Genomic DNA, 21,150 nt, shown 5'->3' with positions numbered 1-21,150 from the left:
GATTGAACTCAGGGGTACTTAGCCACTGAATCACATCCCCAGCCTTCTTTATATTTTTATATTTTATTTTGAGACAACTTAGAGACTCACTAAGTTGCTTAGGGCCTTGCTAAATTGCTGAGGCTGGCTTTGAATTCCCAGTCCTCCTGCCTCAGCCTCCCAAGTTGCTGGGATTATAGGCATGGGCCACTGTGCCTGGCAAGTTGGGGGGATGGGAACATGTTCCGATAAGCCTAGGCGGCAGTGCCACACCAGGCGCCACGTGGGACATGCCACAGTTCAGCTCCTGGGAAGGACAGTTTTCTCAGCTCCAGTTAAGCCCTAACTGTGCCCGGAGCGCTCTGGTCAGAAAAAAGACCTGACCCTTCCCCCAAGGGTTCTTCTGGTGCCTTGTTCCCTAAAACAGGAGTCCAAGGCATGTCCCCATGCTACAGTCTGGGCTGGGTGTGCACATCGCAGGAGAACAGAGCCACGTGAAGGAAAGAGCCTTTCTCTTTTCATGGGTGACCTTCCCCAGGGCAAGCCATAGGGTTCTGCACTTATCTGGGCTGGGTTTGGGGGTAATTTCTGCTCAGCATATTTGTCCCCTGGTCACCCCCCAGGAAGACAGGAGGACAGAGGAAGCATCAGTAGATCTGTGAAGGTCTCTGTAAAGCAGATAAGGTGTGCGAGACCAGGAATCTCGGAACAGGATGAGGCACCAGGGGCTGGGGTTGTGGCTCAGTGACAGAGCGCTCACCTAGCACGTGCGAGGCCCTGGGTTCCATCCACAGCACCACATATAAAAGGTCTGGTGTCCAGCTACAACTAAAAAATAAATATTAAAAAAAGAAAAGAATAAGGCACCAAAAGAAGATTTATTGGGGGGGTGCTCCCGGGGCGAGGCTCACCAGTCTGCCAAAGGGTGAGGACCAGGGAAGTCCGGGCGGGAAAGGCGAACACAATGCTTCTAAGGGCAGCTGGAGGTAGGAGGGCCTAGGCCATCTAAATTGTCACTACCGACAGCAGGCTGGCTGAGCCGAGTTTAGGGGCATCTGTCGTTGGTTGGTCCAGGCTGAGATGAATTGACAGGGCAATCACTTCCACTGGCAGGAACCCGGTCAGTGGGGTCTGTTGCCGGATCAGCTTCTGATTGGCCATTTCGGGGCTGCCCACAGCTACCACAGGAGGGGAGCAGGGAAGGAAGGCTGCTGACCCACAGTCTCCACTTTGGAGATCTCTCTGAGAAGCATTTTACACCTTAAGCAAATGAGAATTTGTAAAACCCATCCCATAATACCACTGTCACTCCCAACAAAATTAGCAGCAACTCCTAACTGTACATAGACAGTGTTGAGATTTCCTCCCATTGTTTCTGAAACACAAATGCAGTTTTTACAGGTTTATTGAGGTATTTCACTTTACCAGAAAATTCATGCATTTTTTAAGTGTATTGACAGAGTCGTGCCGCTGTCACCACAGTCTAACTTTAGGACATTTTTCAATACCCAGAAAGAAACCCCTCGATCCATAGCAGTGACTCCTCTCGTGCCTGCTTGAGTTCCCAATCCTTCACTGTACCTTATTGTTTTCCAGGTTCACCCATCAGCACATTATTATTTCTTTTTATCAAATGATATTCTGCTGTACGAGTAATGCCACATTTAGCTGACTGACTAATGGACGTTGGGGTTCATTAGTTCACTACACATAGCCCTGCTATGAACAGTAGTGACCTGGGCTGACCACGAACACCTGGTCTTAAGCAGTCCTCCTGGCTTAGCCTCCCAGATACCTGGGACCACAGCCACAGGCCATGGTGACAGCTACTTTGTCTTGGTGCCATGTGTTCAACAGATGATTCTTTTCTCCCTACTGGATCAATCTTGATGCCTTTGTTGGAAATCTGTTGACTGTAGCTGGGTGGGTTTATTTCTGGGCTTCTCAGTTTTACTCCATTGATCTGCTTGTCTGTCCTTGTACCAGTACCACACTGTCTTTCTCTTCCCCTTTCTTTTTTCTTCTCCTTCATGGCAGACATGAACCTGGGGCGTTGAGCCCGCAAGGCAAGTGCTCTGCTGCTGAGCCCTGAGCTCTAACTCGAGGTCTTTTGTAAATGTCCCTTATCCAGTGGAGGAAGTGTCCTGATTTACTGAGTATTGTTTTGTTGTTATTCTGTTTTCTTTGGAGATAGAACCCAGGGGCACTTCATCACTGAGCTACATCCCAGCCCTTTTGTTATTTGATACAGGGTCTTGCTAAGTTGCCAGAGCTGGCCTCCAACTTGCAATCCTTCTGCATCAGCCTCCTGAGTTGCTAGAATTACAGGCATGCATCACCACGTCCAGTTTACTGAGTTTTTTTTTTTTTTCATGTTAGAGTGTATTTTATCAAATGCTTTTTCTGTGTCAATTGAGATGATTGTATATTTTTAAAATTGAAGGTTGAGACAGGAGGATTGTGGGTTCAAAGCCAGCCTCAGCAACAGCAAGGCACTAAGCAACTCAGTGAGACCCTGTCTCTAAAGACATTTACAAAATAGGGCTGGGGATGTGGCTCAATGGTCTAGTGCCCCTGAGTTCAAACCCTGGTACCAAAATAAATAAATAAATAAAGTTGATAACATATTTCTTTTGATGTGATATATTACATTAATTCATTTTTGGATGTTGAATTAATTGAATCTCTGGGGTTAATCCACCCCATGGCCATGGTATATAATTCTTTTTATATGTTGCCAGATCCAGTTTGCTAGTTTCTTGAGAACTTTGTGTTTATATTTCAGTTTTCTTTTCTCCTTTTGTCTTTGCATTTGGTATCAGTATAATGCTGGCTTCATTGAATCAGTTTGGAAGTGTTCCTTCCTCTTCTGTTTTCTTTTAAGAGTTTGTGAAGAGTTGGCATTAATTCTTTAAGTGTTTTTTTAAATATTTATTCATTTTTTTTAGTTGTAGTTGGACACAATACCTTTATTTATTTGTATGTGGTGCAGAGGATCGAACCCAGGGCCTCGCACATGCTAGGCGCGTGTGCTCTACCACCGAGCCACAACCCCAGCCCCCTCTTTAAGTGTTTTGTGGGACTCAGTGGTAAGGCCATCTGGGTCTGGACTTTGATGGGTATTTACTTTTTAATACTGCTTCAGTCTAATCATTTGTTACAGGTCCATTCACATTTTCAATTTCTTTCTAAGTTTATTTTGGTAGTTTGTGTCTTCCTAGGAACTTGTCCATTTTTATTTCAGTAGAGTCAATAGAAAGGTCTCCTCTTTAACTTATGATTCTAGTAATTTGAGTCTGTCTTTTTCTTGGTCCATCGAGCTCAACGGTTTGTCAGTTTTGTTGATTTTTCTCTTCGGAATTTCATTAATTTCCACTGTACTTTTCATAATTTTCTTACTTCTATTTGCTTAGGTTTAGTTTGCCTTGTTTCTTCCAGTGTCTTCCAGTGGGAAGTGAGGCTTTTGATGGGAAGTCTTCCTCTGTGGTGTGGCCACTGACCACTGTGCGTTTCTCTCTAAGCACCACTTTAGCTTCAGCCTGTGAGTTTTGGTGTGACGTGCTCTGTTTTCAGTTCGTCTCAGAGTATTTCCTAATTTTGTCTGTGGCTTCTTGGACCCATTTGTGATTTAGAAGAGTTAATTCTCACACACCTGTGAATTTCCAAGTTTCTTCTGTTGACTTCTAGTTGAATTCCACTGTGGTCAGCACATACATCGGTTCTAAAACGTTTCTGCCGTGCGATCTACCCGGCAGAGTGCTCTTCGTGTGTGTTCTGCCATTGTCAGAATGTTCTGTGGATACTGTTGGTGTCTGCATGGTTTAGTGTTGTTTAGGTTTTCTGTTTCCTTGTTGATCTTTGGTCTAGTTGTTCTATTCTACAATAGAAATATGGTATTGTAGCTGCCAACTGTACTTTTTAAAATTGCCTATTTCTCTTTCAGCCTTTTTTTCCTCCTCCTCCTCCTGTCTTGGTGGTACTGGGGATTTAACACAGGGCAAATCTACCTCTGAGAAGCATCCCCAGCCATTATTTTCTTTTATTTTGAGATAGGGTCTCACTAAGTTGCTGAGGCTGGCTTTGAACTCGTGATCCTCCTGCCTCAGCCTCCTGAGCTGCTGGGATTACAGGCATGTGCCACTGTACCCAGCTAGGACTACATTTTTTTTTATCCATTCTTCCAGTCTCTACCTTTTAACTGAACATTTAAAACATTGATACTTAATGTAATTATCCATCAGGACCGGCTTCTGTCATTGTACCATTTGTTAACTGAATGCCTAGCTAGGCACAAAGCTCTTTGTACAACTTATCACTTTTTCTCCCATATCCTAACGCTTGAGAAATCTGAAACCTACGAAGAGGTGGTGACAGCCCCAGTCAACTGTGCAGCGAGCTTTGAGCCTTACCTTGCAACCATCAGTTTAGCCTGGAAGTCTCATTGCTGGTCCTCTGGTGTCCCATTTACCCTCCAGAGCCCATCTCCACAGGCAGCCAGAGAGATCTTTTTAAAATGTAAATCCAGGCCAGGTGTGGTTGTGATGTCCTGTGATCCCAGCAATTTGGGAGTTTGAGGCAGGAGTATCTCAAGTTCAAAGCCAGCCTCAGCAATTTAGCAAGACCCTAAGCAACTTAGTGAGACTCTGTGTCAAAATTAAAAGTATAAAGTGCTGGGGATGTGCCTCTGTGGTATAATGCCCCTGGGTCCAATCCTAACTTCTAAAGAAAATAAATAAATAAATAAACATGGTCATTTCTCCCCTGACTCTGATCCTCCAGGTGCTCTCCCCCAGGGACCAGCCTGCTCCCTCCTTCGGTAGCTAGCCTGCTGACATGTACCAAACAGGGAAGGGCAGGAGATGTTTTGGGTAACGCAGAGACACCTCTTTCCCGCCCAGTCTGCCTGGGGCTTGCAGCCCTGTTGTCTTGGGGAGCACTTGCTGGCCTCTGGGTACTTTCAGCCTAGGCTGTGGGAGAGTCAAGATGAACCCCAGGACTATGCCGTCACCAGAAAGCTCTGTGCTTCATTTGCCTTCTGCTATAACCACACCCAACTTCAGGGTTTCCCCCTCTTCTCTCCCTCTTCAGTCCATGGTGACCCTGCAGGATCTGCTCACTGACCTGTACCCACTCAAGGTCACCGTTGAAACACTCAGGAAGGACGTGAACATGATGAAGGATTGTTTTGAAAAGGTAATTCCTCCCCTGCATCCTCCACACTGGCTGTGCGGGTCAGACATCTGGTGGTCCAGGCCTAGAAAGCCTGTGCTTGGTCAAAGAATGCAGCCAAGAGGGGAGAAGAAGGGAACCCTCCTGGCCCAGACCTTGGCCTCCCTCCCGAGCTCCCTGTGACCCCTTAGTGCCCCTTACTCCACTGTGTTAGGATGTCCGTTGTCAGACACCCAGTTCATCCCGACTTGGGAAAAATAATAGAATTCATTCTCATTTACTAAAAAGTCCAGGGGCACCTCCAGCCACAGCCAGATGGAGGCCCTCAGCCCCCTCAGCGTCTGCCTCTCGGTGATGACTTCCTCTGTGTTGGCTTCATGTTCAGGCAGCTACTCCCCGACTCTTAAAAACTCCAGGCTTATAGTCCCTCAACTCGGCAGAAAGAGAACACCTTTTCCTCCTGTTGAAAGCTCTGTTCACACTGAAAAGCAGGATAAACCTAGTGCAGGCACACATACTGGCTTCTTCTGCATCTCTGAGCCATTTGTCCAAGTCTGTTCTAGACTCGACCATGACATGGAAAGACATGGAATCCCTAAATCCCGAGACAGCTTCCCCTAGTCCACAGTGGGGTCAGAAGCTGGGTCTGCAAATCTCCAGGCCAGCACTGTGGCCAAGGTTAGACCACCTGCTCCAAATAACATGACTAATGTGTTGCCTCTGTTTCATAGGTCACTGGGTGCACTTGAACTTCCATCTTAGACTGGGTAGATTCTATTTGAGTAGACGGGCAGTGTCAGGAAGCAATGTTATGAAACACTAAAGAGGATCCCTGGGACCAATCTGCTTGAGAAACGATGCCTTCCTGGCCTACTTCTTGAAGATTTTTTTTTTTTTTCGCATTGAGGATTGAACCCAGAAACACTTAACCACTGAGCCACATCCCCAGCCCTTTTTTTTTTTTTAATATTTATTTTTTAGGTGTAGGTGGACACAACACAATGCCTTTTATTTTTTTTATATGGTGCTGAGGATTGAACCCGGGTCCCGCCCGTGTTAGGCGAGCGCTCTACCGCTGAGCCACAATCCCAGCACCCCCCAGCCCATTTTTTGATTTTTCATTTTGAGACAGGGTCTCATTTATGGCCTTGCTAAGTTGCTGAAGCTGGCTTTGAACTCACGATTCTCCAGCCTCAGCCTCCTGAGCTGCTGGGACATAGGTGTGCACCACTGTGCCCTGCCTCTGGGAGATTCTTAATGTGCTTTTGCCCATTCAAGGCTCTGATAAGTTCTGTGGTACAGAAGTCTGTTGAATGCTTTTTAGCCCATTGTTTCCTAGACTTATTTGTCTATAGACTCTTTGGCATCCCTTTTCCTTCCCTGGGAAACTCTTCACCCTTCTCAAGCTCTTGGTCATGTAGCACTGTGGGAAGCAACAGGACTGGGATCAGAACCTGTCTTCCAGGCCACAGACTCAGCTCATTTGACAGATATGCCCAGAAAAAGTGGACCTCTTATCTGAGGACTTGAAAACGCAGAACCGGAAGATGAGCATACTGCAGCATGAAGTGGTGAGGGCCAGGGTCCTGTCCTTCCTCCCTCGGGCTGGGGGCAGGGCAGGGTGGGGAGGTCTCTCTGTAAATGAAGAGGGCACTGTGGTTGGTGAGCCACTGGAGGGCAGCCTGGTTCTGTGTGGGTAGTGAGACCCCTGAGGGCCACGCACCCTCAGCTCACGCCTGCACTACCCACCCCACTCCACAGGATTCTCTCAAGAACAGGATTCACGCTCTCCCCAAAGCTGAGGATCTGGTGCTCTGGAGTGGCCTCCATGAGGCCATGTTCACTCCAGTGAGTGGAGGAACAGGAGGGGCAGTGGGGGAGGGGAGGGGCGTGGGCCCACCTCTTCGGCCCCCTCTTTCACAGGAAGCCACTTCACAAGAGCTGGAGATGTCCAAACAGTGGCAGACCACAGACCAGCCTCCACAGGCTGCGCTGGCCCAGGAGGAGCCCGGGTTGCCTTCCCATTTCTCATGGCCCGTCCAAGGCCCCGGCCTCCAGCAGACTGCCTGGCCGACTGGCTGGCCGCCTGCCCAGGCAGATCTACTCAGCCGTGTCCAGGCGCCAGGTCAACCTCAGGCTCTCATGCCTGCTCCTGGGCCTTGGCCTTGGCCTTGGCCTGGGCCTGGGCCTGGTCCTGGTCCTGGGCCTTGGCCTGGGCCTGGCCCTGGGCCTATTCCTGCTCCTGCTCCTGCTCCTGCTCCTGGGCCTGGGCCTGGGCTGGTTCCTGCTCCTGCTCCTGCTCCTGGGCCTGCTCCTGGGCCTGGGCCTGGGCTGGTTCCTGCTCCTGCTCCTGCTCCTGGGCCTGCTCCTGGGCCTAGGCCTGGGCTGGTTCCTGCTCCTGCTCCTGCTCCTGGGCCTGCTCCTGTTCCTAGGCCTGGGCTGGTTCCTGCTCCTGCTCCTGGGCCTGGGCCTGCTCCTGCTCCTGGGCCTGGGCCTGCTTCTGTTCCTAGGCCTGGGCCTGCTCCTGTTCCTAGGCCTGGGCCTGCTCCTGTTCCTAGGCCTGGGCTGGTTCCTGCTCCTGCTCCTGCACCAGGGCCTGGGCCTGTTCCTGCTCTAGGGCCTTGGCCTGTTCTTGCTCTAGGGCCTGGGCCTGTTCCTGCTCTAGGGTCTGGGCCTGTTCCTGCTGTAGGGCCTGGGCTGGTTCCTGCTCCTGCTCCTGCTCCTGCTCCTGGTCCTTGGCCTGGGACTGGGCCTGGGCCTGGGCCTGGACCTTGGCCTGGGCCTGGACCTTGGCCTGGGACTGGGTCTACTTCTGGACCTTGGCCTACTCCTGGACCTTGGCCTGCTCCTGGAACTGAGCCTGCTCCTGGGACTGGGCCTGCTCCTGGGACTGGGCCTGGTCTTGGACCTTGGCCTGCTCCTGGGACTGGGCCTTGGCCTGCTCCTGGAGCTGAGCCTGCTCCTGGGACTGGGCCTGCTTCTAGGCCTGAATCTGGGCCTGCTCGTGGGCCTGGGCCTGGGCCTGGGCCAGGGCTGGAGCCTGAAACCATGCCTGCAGTGGGGCCTGGTGTGACACCTGGGTTCATGCCAGCAGTTTTGCCTGTAGTTGGACCCAGACCTCAACCTGCCCCAGGAGCTTGGCCCATACCACCAGGAGGCAGGCCTGGAGCTGGCACTTGGCCTTTGTTTGACTGTTTCCAGCCTGGCCCAGGTCCATCAGACTCCCAGCAGCCCCCCAGGGCCCCACCCCCAGCCACAGAGTTGGGATCATCGTGGCCTCTTCCACTGCAGCTACACCAGACTCTTGAGGCCCCAGAGCTCCCAGCTGTGGAAGAAAAGGGGGATGAATATTACCCTTACCTCACGGTAGACTCTCTGGCTGGGCCTTCCCCAGGTGAAGCCACCAAGGATCAGGGTCCCACGGCTAGGGCCTCGGAAGCACACCTGAAGGGTCCCCAGAATGCCCTTGAGCAATTGAAAACCACTGTTGCTGCTGCTGCTGCAGCTGCTGCAAACTACGCTGCGGCTGCCAACTCAGCTGCCCAGACAGCCAAGGCTGCTGCCAAGGCGATCACCGATGCCCCTGCCAGCAAACTGGCTACTAAAACCGCCATTGCGGCTGCCTCCGGGCCCTTTGGGACCCGTTCAGATGTCTCAGGTGCAGGGCCTTCCCGCGGGGCCTCTGAACCTACGACCTTGGATCAGGAGAGCAAGCAGCTACAAGACTTGGTGGTAGATTATGAAGAATTGGCTCCCCAGTTCCCCACCAAGGACATTCCTCCCACCAAAACCCTGTCACAGGCCATGCAGGCTGCCAAGAAGGCAAGGAGCACCCAGGACAAGAAGGCGGCGGTCAAGCGCTCCATGGGCCACATAGCCCAAGTGCCTGATAGACATGACTCCCTGAGGGAAGAGTTTGCCCAGCTGTCAAACAACCTGCAGCAGCAGCTGGCTTACCTAGGTAGGAGGGTAGCAGGGGCTCAGGCCCTTCCTGCAGCCTGCGTCCTTCCTGGGGCTCCCCCAGTGACATCGGTATCAGCTGTCAGCTATCATCCCTTTGACATAAGTGTCTTACTTGCGATTCTTTTACCAGGAATGTACAGTGAGGCACTATCTCGGGAGGGAGGGACTCTTAGGATCTAAAGTTGGCACGTAAAGAGGAAAATTGCTCCTGAAATTCCAACTTTCTTTGCTTTTTTCCTTTTTTTTTTGGCGGGGGGCGGGAGTGGTACTAGCAGTGGGACCCAGGGCCTCACTCCTGCTGGGCAAGCACTCTGACACTGAGCCAGATCCCAGACTGAGAGTGTGGCACTTCTGCTATGTTCCCAGTGGATGCTGCTGCTGCTGGGAGCCCACTTAGATCCCTGGCTCTGCACACTGAGACGTACAGTGACTGCGATCACCAAAGTCACGTCCCTGTCTGGCACCTCTGATGGGCACTGCTCTTCCACAGACCTTAGGGAGAAAGTGGAACTTCATGTAGCTAAAAAGAACCCTATTGATACCTGTCAACGCTAGGATGGCTGAGATTAGGAGGGTGGTAAACAAGCAGTACCAGCCCAAGCTCTCCTCCTGGCCAGCTGCCGTGTCCCGCTCCTGTTATTTCCATGGATCTGGCCTCTCTGGCTGCTTGTCCATACTGCATGTAGGCCACTTGGTAAAAATTTCACTATCTCCCCTTCTATTAATCTTGGTATAATACATTTCATAGACTCTCATAAATATCAGGGCTGGGACTATGGCCTAGCCCTGGCCTAGCACACACAAGGCACTGGACTCCATCCCCAGCAATGCCAAAAAATAAATAAATAAATAAATAAATAAATAAAGGGCTTCATGGTTTTGAAGTACTTCACAGTATTGAGGGTATAGCTCAGTGGTAGTGTATCCTAAGCGAGTGCAAGCCCTTGTGCAATCCTCAGTACCCTCCCAGGAAAATTGAATTACATATTTAAAAGAGCTTATTGGGATATATAGGTTAAATAAAACACTTTATTAAAAGGAATCCCACCTGTTCTTTTTAGAGTTTTTAAAAATGTGTCCACTAGCCAGGTATAGTGGCACACACCTATAACCCCAGTGACTCAGAAGAAGACTGAGACAGGAGGGATCGCGAGTTCCAGGCAGCCTCAGCAACTTTGCAAAACCCTGTCCAAAAAAAAAGATGCTGGAGCTGTAGCTCTGGGGCAGAGTAGCCCTGGGTTCAGTCTCCAGCATCACACACTGGTGCGTGCACACACTCATAACAGTACGACTGTGGAAGACCCAGTGGACCCTCGAGGCCCTGTCTGGGCACATTTTTGTGGGCAGCCCTGCCGTAGGGGCCTGGGAAGAGCAGGTATTTGGAGCTCCCTCCCTGCCCCACAGTCACTCCCTCTTTTGCTTTCAGTGCACGCAGGAGGCTTTTCCAAGCTTGAGGCGGCCGTGGACATACTGCAGGACAAGATAAATAACATCCAGAAGTCCAGGCTAAAGGTCAGTATCCCTCTCAGGAAGGAGTTTTTGAGACGATGAGGGCTGGAGGCAAGCAGGAAGCGGACTGCCCCCCCCCCCCCCCCCCCCCCCCCCCCCCCCCCCCCCCNCCCCCCCCCCGTACCCCTCCTGGGTGGAGCATCTGCCCGCCAGCTGCCAGGTGGCCTGGGAGCGCAGCAGTGCCAAGGATGTGGCTAGGGTGGGTCCAGGGCGGGTGGCTGCGGATCCCTTCCAAGGAGTCCCATGCGGCTGTTCCACACTGTCCAGAACGCACAGGTCAGGCACCTTCTTCCTGGCCTCAGGCCTCCTCCAGCCACGGCAGCCTCAAAAGCCGTCTGTGTCTCCCTTGTTTAGGAAGAGGAACTTGAGAGAGTTTGGGGCACCCAAATAGAGTCCATGAAGAATCACTACGTCGTGCTGGACCGCTTGGTGGGAAAGCTCCAGGCTCGTGTGGATGAGTTCAAGGTTTGGAGGCCTGGGGTCCCCGAAGGGCAGGCCAGGGGAGAGCTCCTCCCTGGGCCTTCACCGCTCCCTGTGGTTTTACAGAAGGGGGTGCACTGAAGCCTGGGGAGCCAGGGGACATTTTACTGTGTGTAACTTACACTTTAATTAAGAATAAATCCCACACACATACACAGAAGGGCCTGATCAGTGCCCATCTGTGGCCTCTGTATCAACAGAGTGAGGCTCTGTGACATTTGCTGAATGAGTCAGCAGGATGAGAATTTCTTGCCCCAGCAGTTACATTCATGGCGTTTGCCCTAAGTCAGCCCACTTTGGGGGAACAAGCTTCTCTGAACTCTCAGCTCTGCAGCCTTTCTGGAACAGCAGGGTTGCCAAGTTGCCAGGCTGGCCTCAACTTGAGATCCTCCTGCCTCAGCCTCCTGAGTCACTGGGATTACAGGTGTATGTCATCGTGACTGGCCCCATGGGGACTTCTAAGTGCAGGGCAGAGGGCTTTTGGTAGAACTTACAGGATGTAAAAACAAGTGGGAGGGGGGCAAAGCAAACCCCTGGCACTGTGATCACTCTCCATGTCATTACTGTGTCACCCGTTGGGGCATGTAGGGGACTCTGCAGGGAAGAGAAGTCATTGCAAAGGGACTGACGCATTGCCTAAGGCAGGGGCTGGAAGGGAGAGCTCGCTATCTTCCGAGGGTCTGTGTGTGGATGGAGGATTTGCAGGGCCGTGTGCTCGGGCTTCTGTGAGCAGCACTGACCAGGAGCCACGTGGTCCTCTGCCAACTCGGGGCTCTCTGTTAGCCTCTGATCTTCAGCGAGGCCTGGGTCACCATGTCGTGGGGCCCCTCCTCTGTGGACTAGAGCGAACTGACCTCAGCTCCAGGCCAGGCCCTGCATAGGGGGAAGAGGGGTGTAGTAGCTGTCACTCAGGGAAGAAGCAGCCAGCCGAGGCCCACCAAACGGCACGAGGCGGAGCACACAGGGCCTTGTCCTGTCCTCCTTCCTGCTCTCATGCCATCAGGATATGATTGCCCATAAAAGTCACCTGGGAGGAACCTGAAACATGACTTTCGTCCAGCATGTAACTCCTGCAGCCTGTGCTCAACACCCCGTGAATGAACACAGGCTGCAGGGCATCAGCAGGGTTGTCCGGCCTCCCGCAGAGACCCAGGGAGGCCCTGCTCATGCTGCAGACCCGTCTGCAGGAAGAAGTGCCACTGCCCTGCTTTCCCTGGCGTCTGCAGAAACGTGATGGACACGACAGGGGTCTTGAGAAACTCGGATCCTACTGTGATGAGGTCTTAGCAGACACTGCTTTGTGTGCTGGGCTCTTGTGTCGTCACCGGAGATGCTTTCAGGCAAGAAGCCAGGCTTGTGAGAGTATAGCAGTGTTTATTAGCGGAGGGGGAGCACCCTCAAGGAGATAGCGGGTCCTCCCAGAGGAGGGGCAGCTCACATCTTTGTGTCCCGGCTTTTATTGGTTATGGTTCGGGTGGGAACTGTGCCCCAAAATCTCTCCTGTGAGACCGTGCAAGAGGGTTCACGTGATGAGATTCGCAGGGTATGAATCTCCTGATGGGGATTAACTGGGCGGTGACTCCAGGCAGGCAAGGCGTGGCTACAGGAGCTGGTCACTGGGGCACGGCCTTGGGTTTATATTTTGTCTGTGGGGGGGAGCGCTCTCTTTCTGCTTTCTGATGTGATGTCCTGGGCCCCTTTCCTCCACCACACTCTGCCCCCAGGATGTTCCGCCTCACTGGAGCCATAGGGACTAGAAGTGGCCATCTATAGACGGAGACCTCTGAAACTGTGAGCTCCAAATCAACTTTTCCTCCTCTAATTGGTCTTGTCAGGCCTTTTGATCACAGCAGTGGAAAAGCTGATGAAAACAATTGGGGAAAGAGGTAGACTGTTGGAAGATCTCCACCAAGTGTCCCCTTGGCTCTGGATTGACAAGCTACCCTAGCTAGCAACCTGTGGGCAGCCCTTGCTGTCTTGGCCTGGCTGGTGGGTCCTAATTGAAAATGGCTTTATAACTAGAAGTTATGGGGCCGGTGGGCTCTGGTCTTGTTCATTCTGCTCTCCTACGTCCGGGAATCTCTGGTCTTTTGCATAGTGTCTTGCTTAAGGAGTCTTGGCAATTAGACTGTCCAGCAAACATACCTTCGTCCTCTCCGGAACTTACCATTTTCTACCTGTTGTTAGAGGAGCTGATTATCTGGCTGAGATCAGGCAGGGGTCTTGACACAGCTGCTTTGTGCAACCTTGAGGCCCCACTGAGGCAGGGCTGGTCATAACCGATATGCTCCATGCTACTTTCTTAAACTCCTAATTAACTACCACCTAACACTCCTAGTCATTTATCTTTGCTCAGCAAATGTTATTGAGTGTTCTCTCTGCACTGGGCATGCTCTAGGGGCTGGGACACAGCTGCCAACACCACAGACGCTGGCCTGTCCCTCCTGTTTGTGCCTGGGGTGGTGGCAGGATTCGTTTTCAACTGTAGCGTGATTTACATGCCTAAATCTTAAGTATGAGAGCTGAGGTCATTCTTATCTGATCACAGTCCAATCAAAATGGAGACATCTCCATGGTCCTAGAAAGTTCCCTTTCCCAGGGGAACACCCACTGTCCAGAGGTAGCCACTGTTCTGTCTTCCATCGCCCTAGGTTAGTTTTGCCTGCTTTTGGACTTCACATAAATGGGACCATACCATGTGTGCTTATGTGCGACTGTGCTCCACTGGAGTGTCTGGAGAGGTTGTTTTGCGGAGGAAAGACCCTTGTAAACCATGGGGGTCCCAATGACTTGGGAGGCTGAGGCAAGAGGATTGCAAGCAAGTTCAAGGCCAGCCTCAACAACTTAGTGAGACCCTGTCTCAAAATAAAAAGTGCTGGGGGTGTAGCTCAGTGGAAGAGCACCCACAGGTCCACTCCTCAGTGCTGCAATCAAAAAAAGAGAGAGAAAGACCTGTCAAACCATTTCCAAGGTAGCATGCCACTTTTTACTCCCCACAATTATGCACATCCTCCTCAACATTTAATATTGTCGATCTTTTTTGTTTCAGAAATTCTTGTGGGTGTGGAATATTATTTCATTATTCTTTATTATTTGGGGATGAGTTCTCATTAAGTTGCTGAGGCTGGCCTTGAAGTCTGTGCCTTTTGTGGCATGGGCATCGCGCCTGGAATCTCGTGTGAGTGGTCTGCCCATCTCCTGAGAGGGTGAGAGCACTCTTCCCGCTCCCGGGAGGCAGGATAGAGAAGACAGGGACCCAGACCTGTGGAGAAGCCATGGGGTCCCGAGAAGCACCTTGGACTCAGCAGACTTAAGGGTGGGAACGTCCAGTAAGGACTTTCCGGCTTTTGCTCAGAGGGAACAGGTGGCCTCCATCCGGGCCTGCTGCCTACGACCTCCTGAATTCGTGTTTGGTTTGGGTGAGGGGTCGTGGAGAAGGGGTCTCTGGCTGGGTCAGGGTCAGGACAGAGAGAAGGAGGAAATGGAAGCCAGGACACGGGTGACCCTAGAACCCCCAGGATTCCCCAAAGCCTTGAGGAGGGCTTTGGACATCCTCTGGGCACAGAATGGGAGAGTTAAAGACACCCACCCACCTCCATTTACACCCCCGTGGCCAGACCAATCTGTAAGGAAGGCTGTGAGAAAGTGGTCTCGGTTCTGAGAAGCTGAATCCCACCTGAAAGTTGGGAGTTCTGTTCCTAAGGGTGAGAGCCAGACAAGATATGAAGGATCAAGTAGAAGAAGCCTTCACAGCTTTGAGGAAAAGTGACCCAACCTCTGGGGACAGGGAAGGCGATTCCCAAGATGGTTAGCTTTGTTCCTCTCACGGGGGAGTAGCTGCTTCGTGGTGTCACGGGGGGAGGAGAGGTTCCCCCAGCACTTGGGCACAGTGTGTGCCACACATAGATGGGGATCCCCACTGAGACACCGTTGCAGACCAGATGAGGGGGACCAGCCGTCACCCTGGGTTGTGCTCCCTTGGGTGGGCCTCCTCCCAGGGGGCTGCTATTCTGAGTCCCACAGGCACTGGGAGCCCTGAGGCCACGCCTTCTAATGTGCCCACCTGCCTGCTGTCCACCCACCCTGTTGTCCCCTCTTAGCGCGTGGCAGGGGTGGAGGCACGAGGCCGACGTCCTCAGGCTGCAAAGGTGGCTGACAGCCTTCGCTTCTGTGCTTAGAATCTCCAGGCTCAAATCAGAAACCTGGAGCAGACCAAGGCGAATAAGAGCTCGCTGGAGGAGGAGCTTCGAGAAGTGAGTGGCCAGAGGGTCCCCTCCCAAGCCCCGGCTCCCCACCAGGGAAGAGGAGCCACCCAGGCAGAGCCTTCCAGAATCCTCTGCCTTGGTTCCTACAGGCAGGCTGGGAGGCTTCTCACAAGTCGTCCTCACCACCCAGTGACACTGTCACGTAAACTTAAAAACCAGGCACCAACTTCCCTGTCGCAGGAAAACTTTGGCTTGCCTCATAGATCCCGAGGAGGATCCCAACATAGATCCCAAGGGCCGGACGTCCAGGCTCCAGAGGGCTGAGGTCTCCCAGTCCCCCCCCCCAGTAGCCCTGCCCCCTGCGCCCCCTCTCTCCCTAGAAAGCTGACAAGAGCGCCCTGGCAAGCAAGGCGAACCGCGCAGACCTGGAGACGGTCGTGACCGAGCTGCATGAGACGTTTCAGAGCATCTTGTTCAAGCTCACGACCCAGAATGACCACTGGAAGAATGCTGTGGAGCAGCTCAAGAAGGAACTGAGCACCAAGGTGAGCACCTGGCCCCGCTGTCCCCTGCTGCGGGACGGATTACTTCAGGACTTTACGGCTTCCACAGCAAATGCTCACAGCTGTGAGGAGCAGGAATTGGGGAGCAGCTTAGCTGGGTGGCCCAGGATCTCCCACAATGTCACAGGTAAGGTGTTGTCCAGGGCTGCATCTGAAGGAGCTGGGAGGAGCCATTTCAAAGACAGCACTCTCACAGGCTACTCAAGAGGCTAAGGCAGGAGGATCACAAGTTTGAGGCCAGCCTCAAACTTATTTAGGTAATTTATTGAGTCTCAAAAAAATAAAAAGAGCTGGAAGTGTAGAGAGGTAGAGTGCCCCTGGGTTCAATCTCCAGGACCACAAATTAATTAATTAATTTTAAAAAGAATCTTCAGTTCTTTATCACAAGACCTCCTCCTCAGAGCCACTTGAGTGGCCTCATAACATGGCTCCTGACATCCCCCCGAACAAGTGACCCAAGGAAACAAGAAAGAATCTGCACAGTCTTGTGTGACTGTACCCCGGATGCACCCTTCCTCACTTCTGTGATATCCTGTTGGTTACCTAAGTCATCCCTGTTCAACGAGAGGGGACTACTTGGTGGTGTGAATTCCACGTGGTACAGCTGGGCAGCGTCTTGCAGGCTGACCACCATTGTTCTCCTGGCAGGACCCCCGCAAAGGCAGGGTCTGAGGGGGCCTGGGGGAACCATGCTGGTCCTTGATTGATTCATCTGAGGTGCCAGACCCAGAGAATGTCCAGGGAATCACAGCCCTGCTGCCCCTTGTGCACACACAGAGAGAGGCAAGAACAGACAGACTGACAGTGTGAGGCTGTGTGGCTCAATGCCAGGGGGTAGGAAGAGGGTACAGAACAGAGATTGTCCTAGGTTAAGATCACAGCAGCCCAGATGATCAGACGCAACACAGGAAACAGTGTTACTTTTTTTCCTGGTCCAGTTGAGCCAGTTCCAAACCTGGTCTTCAAATGTGACCCAAGTCAGGAATTCTCACTAATTATATTAGATGTGATCATGGAATTATGATTATGAATGAAAGCATCCCCATCTTTTAGAAACACTCAGATATTCATGAGTGAAATGTCATGATTTCTGTAACTCAAAAAAATGATAATAATGATAAACCAGGCGCGGTGGCGCACGCCTGTAATCCTAGCAGCTTGGGAGGCTGAGGCAGGAGGATTGCGAGTTCAAAGCCAGCCTCAGCAACAGTGAGGCACTAAAGCAATTCAGTGAGACCCTGTCTCTAAATAAAATACAAAATAGGGCTGGGGATGTGTGGCTCAGTGGTTCAGAACCCTTCAGCTCAATCCCTGGTACCCCCCAAAAAACTAACTAAATAAATAATGTATCAAAAAAAAATAAGGCAAGTTGGGCACAGTGGCATATGTCTATAATCCTAGGCCCCCAGGAGGCTGAGGCAGGAAGATCACAAGGCAGAGGCCAGCCTCAGCCTCAGCCACTTAGTGTTAGCGACCCTGTTTCAAAAATACAAAATAATGGGGTTGAGGCTGTAGCTCAATGGCAGAGCATTTGCCTAGCATGTATGAGGCCCTGGGTTCAATCCTTAGCACTGCATAAAAATAAAATAAAGGCATGCTGTTCATCTTCAACTACAAACAAACAAACTAGTTATTTAAAAAATACAAAATGAAAGGGCTGGGGATTTAGCTCAGTGTTAGTGTCCCTGGGTTCAATCCCCAGGAACAAATAAGAATAAAGCAAATATAGCAACATGTTAATAACTACTAAATCTAGGTGATGGATATGTGGTGGGTAATTATTCTAGTCTTTCTGCTTTTCTCTGAGATTTTCCAGATGAAGAGCTTTTTGTGTGGTTGCTGTTTTAAGTGACTCCATACTCATTGCTTTCATTTCTGTATTATTTCCAGGGGGCACCAGGGACTGAACCCCAGAGTGCTCTACCACTGAGCCACATCCCTAGCCCTTTTATTTTATTTTTTTTAACTTTATTTTTATTTATTTACTTATTTTTTTATGTGGTGCTGAGGATCAAACCCAGCGCCCATGCATGTTACGCAAGCACCCTACCACTGAGCCACAACGCCAGCCCCCCAGCCCTTTTATTTTTGAGAGAGGGTTTCACTAAGTTGCTTAGGGTCTTGATAAGCTGATGAGGCTGGCTTTGAACTTGTGTTCCTCCTGCCTCAGCCTCCTGAACTGCTGGGCCCAACCCTTTTTATTTTATTATTATTATTTTAATTTCGGGCAAGATCTTGCTAAGTTACCCAGGCTGGCCTCAACCTTGGAATCCTTCTGCCTCCGCCTCTGAATAGCTGGGATGACAGGCGTGTGCCACTGTGCCCGGCTCCTTTCTGTATTTTTAATTGTGGTGAAAGTCACAGAACACAAAATCAACCAGTCTGCAGTGAACCAGTCAATGGCATTCACGCTCACAGTGCGCTGCCCTCACCTCAGTCTAGTTCTGAGACCTTCGCATCTTTCCAAAAGGAAACCCAGTGTCTTTAGCAGTCACTCCCTTCTTCCCCGCCCTGGCCCCCGGCAACCACTAGTCTCCGTGTGCACACACCTGTTCTGGATGTTTGTCATGAAGGGAACCACACAGTATGCGCACTCTTGTGTCTGAATTCTTTAGTTTAGCACCATGTCTTTGAAGCGCATTCATGTCATAGCATGGGTCAGAACTTCATCCCAAGAAAAATGAAATTATGTCCACACAAAATTTTCCATGTGAATCTTCATAGGAGCATTAGTTATAATAGCCAAAAGGTGGAAAACACCCAGTGTCTATCAACAGAGGAATTAATTAACAAAATGTAGTATATCCAGTGCTGGACATGTGGTGCATGCCTGTAATCCCAGCGACTTGGGAGGCTGAGGCAGGAGGATCGAAACTTCCAGGCCAGCCTCAGCAACTCGGTGAGACCCTGTTTTAAAAAATAAAAATAAAAAGGGCTTGGGATGTGGCTTAGTGGTTAAGCACCTCTGGGTTCAATCCCTGGTACCTCCCCTCTCAAAAAAAAAAAAAAGTATATCCAGAGGCTGGGGTTGTAGCTCAGTGGTAGAACACTTGCCTGGTATGTGTAAAGTACTGGGTTCAATCCTCAGCACCACATAAAAATAAATAAAAATTAAAATAAAGCATTATGTATATCTACAACTAAAAAAATTTTTTAAAGTATATCCAGGGGTTGGGGTTGTGGCTCAGTGGTAGAGCACTTGTCTAGCAAGTACGAGGCACTGGGTTCGATCCTCAACACTACATAAAAATAAATAAATGTCTAACTACAACAAAAAAAATTTAAAAAGTATATCCATATGATGGAATGATATTTGATCATGCTATTCCATGCTTCATATCATGTAGCATGAATGTAGTACAGTAGAATATTATTCACCCATAAAAAGGAATGAAATTCTGATGCACGCTGCAACATGGGTGAATCCTGAAATAGTTTGCCAAAGGAAAGGGGCCAGACGCCAAAGGCCAACTATTGTATGATATTTTTGTGAGGTGTCCAGAATGGGCAAATCCAATAAATGCAGAAAGTAGGTTAGTGGTTGCCAGAGCCTGGGCTTTGGAGGAAATAGGGGGCTTCTTTGGGGAATGATGCAAACATTCAAAAATTGATGGTGATGGTCCTTTGTGAGTATACTAAAAGTGGCTGAATTAGCTACTTCACAGTCAGACCCTTAATAAATATGTGAGGACTATGTGAAGGTCAGATGCATGTGGACCATGGGGAGAATGGGCAGTTGGGTAGTAGGTTTGGAGGTGGTAGCTGGTGGTGTTTTTGCCTTGGCCTCCGGGAAGCTCACTTTGAGGTTCCCCTCTACCAATGGCACCCGTGAGGGCTGTGGGCTTTAGCCCAAGCCCATTCATTTTCCCCTTCTTCTCATTCTCATTATGGAGGTTTGCAGGTTGCCGCAGATCCCTTTCTGAGGGAGCTGGGTGTGGCTGGTTGACCGGCTGTCTTTTCTCCCCTGGGCTGGCAGCTGGTGCACAGTGACCTGGACCTTCTGAAGAAGGGCCTGGAGGAGGTCTGGGAAGTAGTCAAGAAGCTGCTGCTGGAGGGCCTGCTCTACGACCCCGACAGCGCCGCGGGCTTCAGGAGGCGAGCGGCGGGAGGGCTGCGGCTGCCAGCCTCGGGCACCCCTGGATTCCAGACCATGGGCACAGGGTCGGGTCTGGGACCTGAGTGGGCAGCTCTGCTGCCTCTGGCTGCAGGGCTCCAGGCCTTTTGCTGCAAACGAGGATACTGAGGCTCAGAGAGGGAAGGGACCATGTGGACCATGAGAGGCCGGGGCACATCTGGGGCCTGGGCCAGGGACCCTGACCGTCCACCCAGACAGTCCCGCAGAGGGCCCCAGTGTCAGAGGGGGCTGCAGCCCTCAGCTCGCAACGGAGGAGGGTTGGACGGGCGGGAGGCACAGCACGTTCAGTCTCGGACCAGGACACAGACGGTGCTGGGGCGGGAGTGGGGGGACCTGGCCACCCCTGATGCCTGACCGCCTACCTTTCAGGAAACTGTTTGAGCGGGTGAAGTGCATTTCCTGCGACCGGCCAGTGGAGATGATGACCGGCCCGTGAGTACCGTGCCAGGGACGGTAAAGGCCACGTGTGCCTGCCCCAGGCACCGTGCTGCAGAGATCAAGTAAAATGCACCCCTGTGCTCCCTAAAAGCCTCCACTGTATACATACCCGTGTGCACCGCGCTCAGGCAGGGTCTGCAGAGCTCCAGCCGCACATGTCCTCTCTAGACCCCTTCCTCCCCTCTTCTCTTTTGTGTGTTGGACCTGGGGTTTGAACCCAGGGCCTTGTGCATGCGAGGCGAGGCAAGTACTCTACCAACGGAGTGTATCCTCATCCCCCTCCTCCTCTCTTCTGGTGATGGCAGGCACTGCTTCTCTCCTTGTTCTTTCGCCAACCCTATCTAGGGTCTGACTCAGTGCTCCACCCCACCCCCCAAAAATAAAGAAAGAAAAAAAAAGGAAGGAATCATTGTCAGCAAGAGCACAACTTTGTTCTACTTGCTGGTCCAATACTTGCATAATATGAAATTAATTATTTTATTATTATTATTATTATTATTATTATTATTATTTGCAGTGCTGGGACTCTAAATCAGGACTTCATGCATGCTAGTCAAGCACTCACCCCCCGCCAGCACTACCTCAGCCCTAAAATGAACCATTTTAAAATGAATAGTGGTCCCTTTGTGGCACATTCCTGTAATCCCAACTACTTGGAAGGCCAAGGTGCTGCCAGCCTAAGCAACTTAGCAAGCCCCTGGCTCTAAAT

The 21,150-nt window shown here is 51.2% G+C and overlaps 1 protein-coding gene across 1 annotated transcript in view; it reads left to right on the top strand.

Moving 5' to 3' along the window:
- The window catches only part of CUNH16orf96 (chromosome unknown C16orf96 homolog), a 36,558-nt gene that overhangs the window by 5,541 nt on the left and 9,867 nt on the right, over positions 1 to 21,150 (top strand). The window contains exons 2-11 of the mRNA XM_048789230.1: positions 5,068 to 5,172; positions 6,639 to 6,719; positions 6,910 to 6,996; positions 8,950 to 9,109; positions 10,538 to 10,623; positions 10,975 to 11,085; positions 15,279 to 15,353; positions 15,686 to 15,850; positions 19,845 to 20,029; positions 20,373 to 20,435. Of these exons, the coding sequence (XP_048645187.1) occupies positions 5,068 to 5,172; positions 6,639 to 6,719; positions 6,910 to 6,996; positions 8,950 to 9,109; positions 10,538 to 10,623; positions 10,975 to 11,085; positions 15,279 to 15,353; positions 15,686 to 15,850; positions 19,845 to 20,029; positions 20,373 to 20,435 (1,118 nt within the window). The remainder of the gene's footprint in view (positions 1 to 5,067; positions 5,173 to 6,638; positions 6,720 to 6,909; positions 6,997 to 8,949; positions 9,110 to 10,537; positions 10,624 to 10,974; positions 11,086 to 15,278; positions 15,354 to 15,685; positions 15,851 to 19,844; positions 20,030 to 20,372; positions 20,436 to 21,150) is intronic.

Source organism: Marmota marmota, unplaced genomic scaffold (genome assembly GCF_001458135.2).
Source record: "Marmota marmota marmota unplaced genomic scaffold, marMar, whole genome shotgun sequence".
NCBI lineage: Eukaryota > Metazoa > Chordata > Mammalia > Rodentia > Sciuridae > Marmota > Marmota marmota.
The sequence above is the reverse complement of the archived record's forward strand: the minus strand, read 5'-3'. Positions and strand labels throughout refer to the sequence as shown.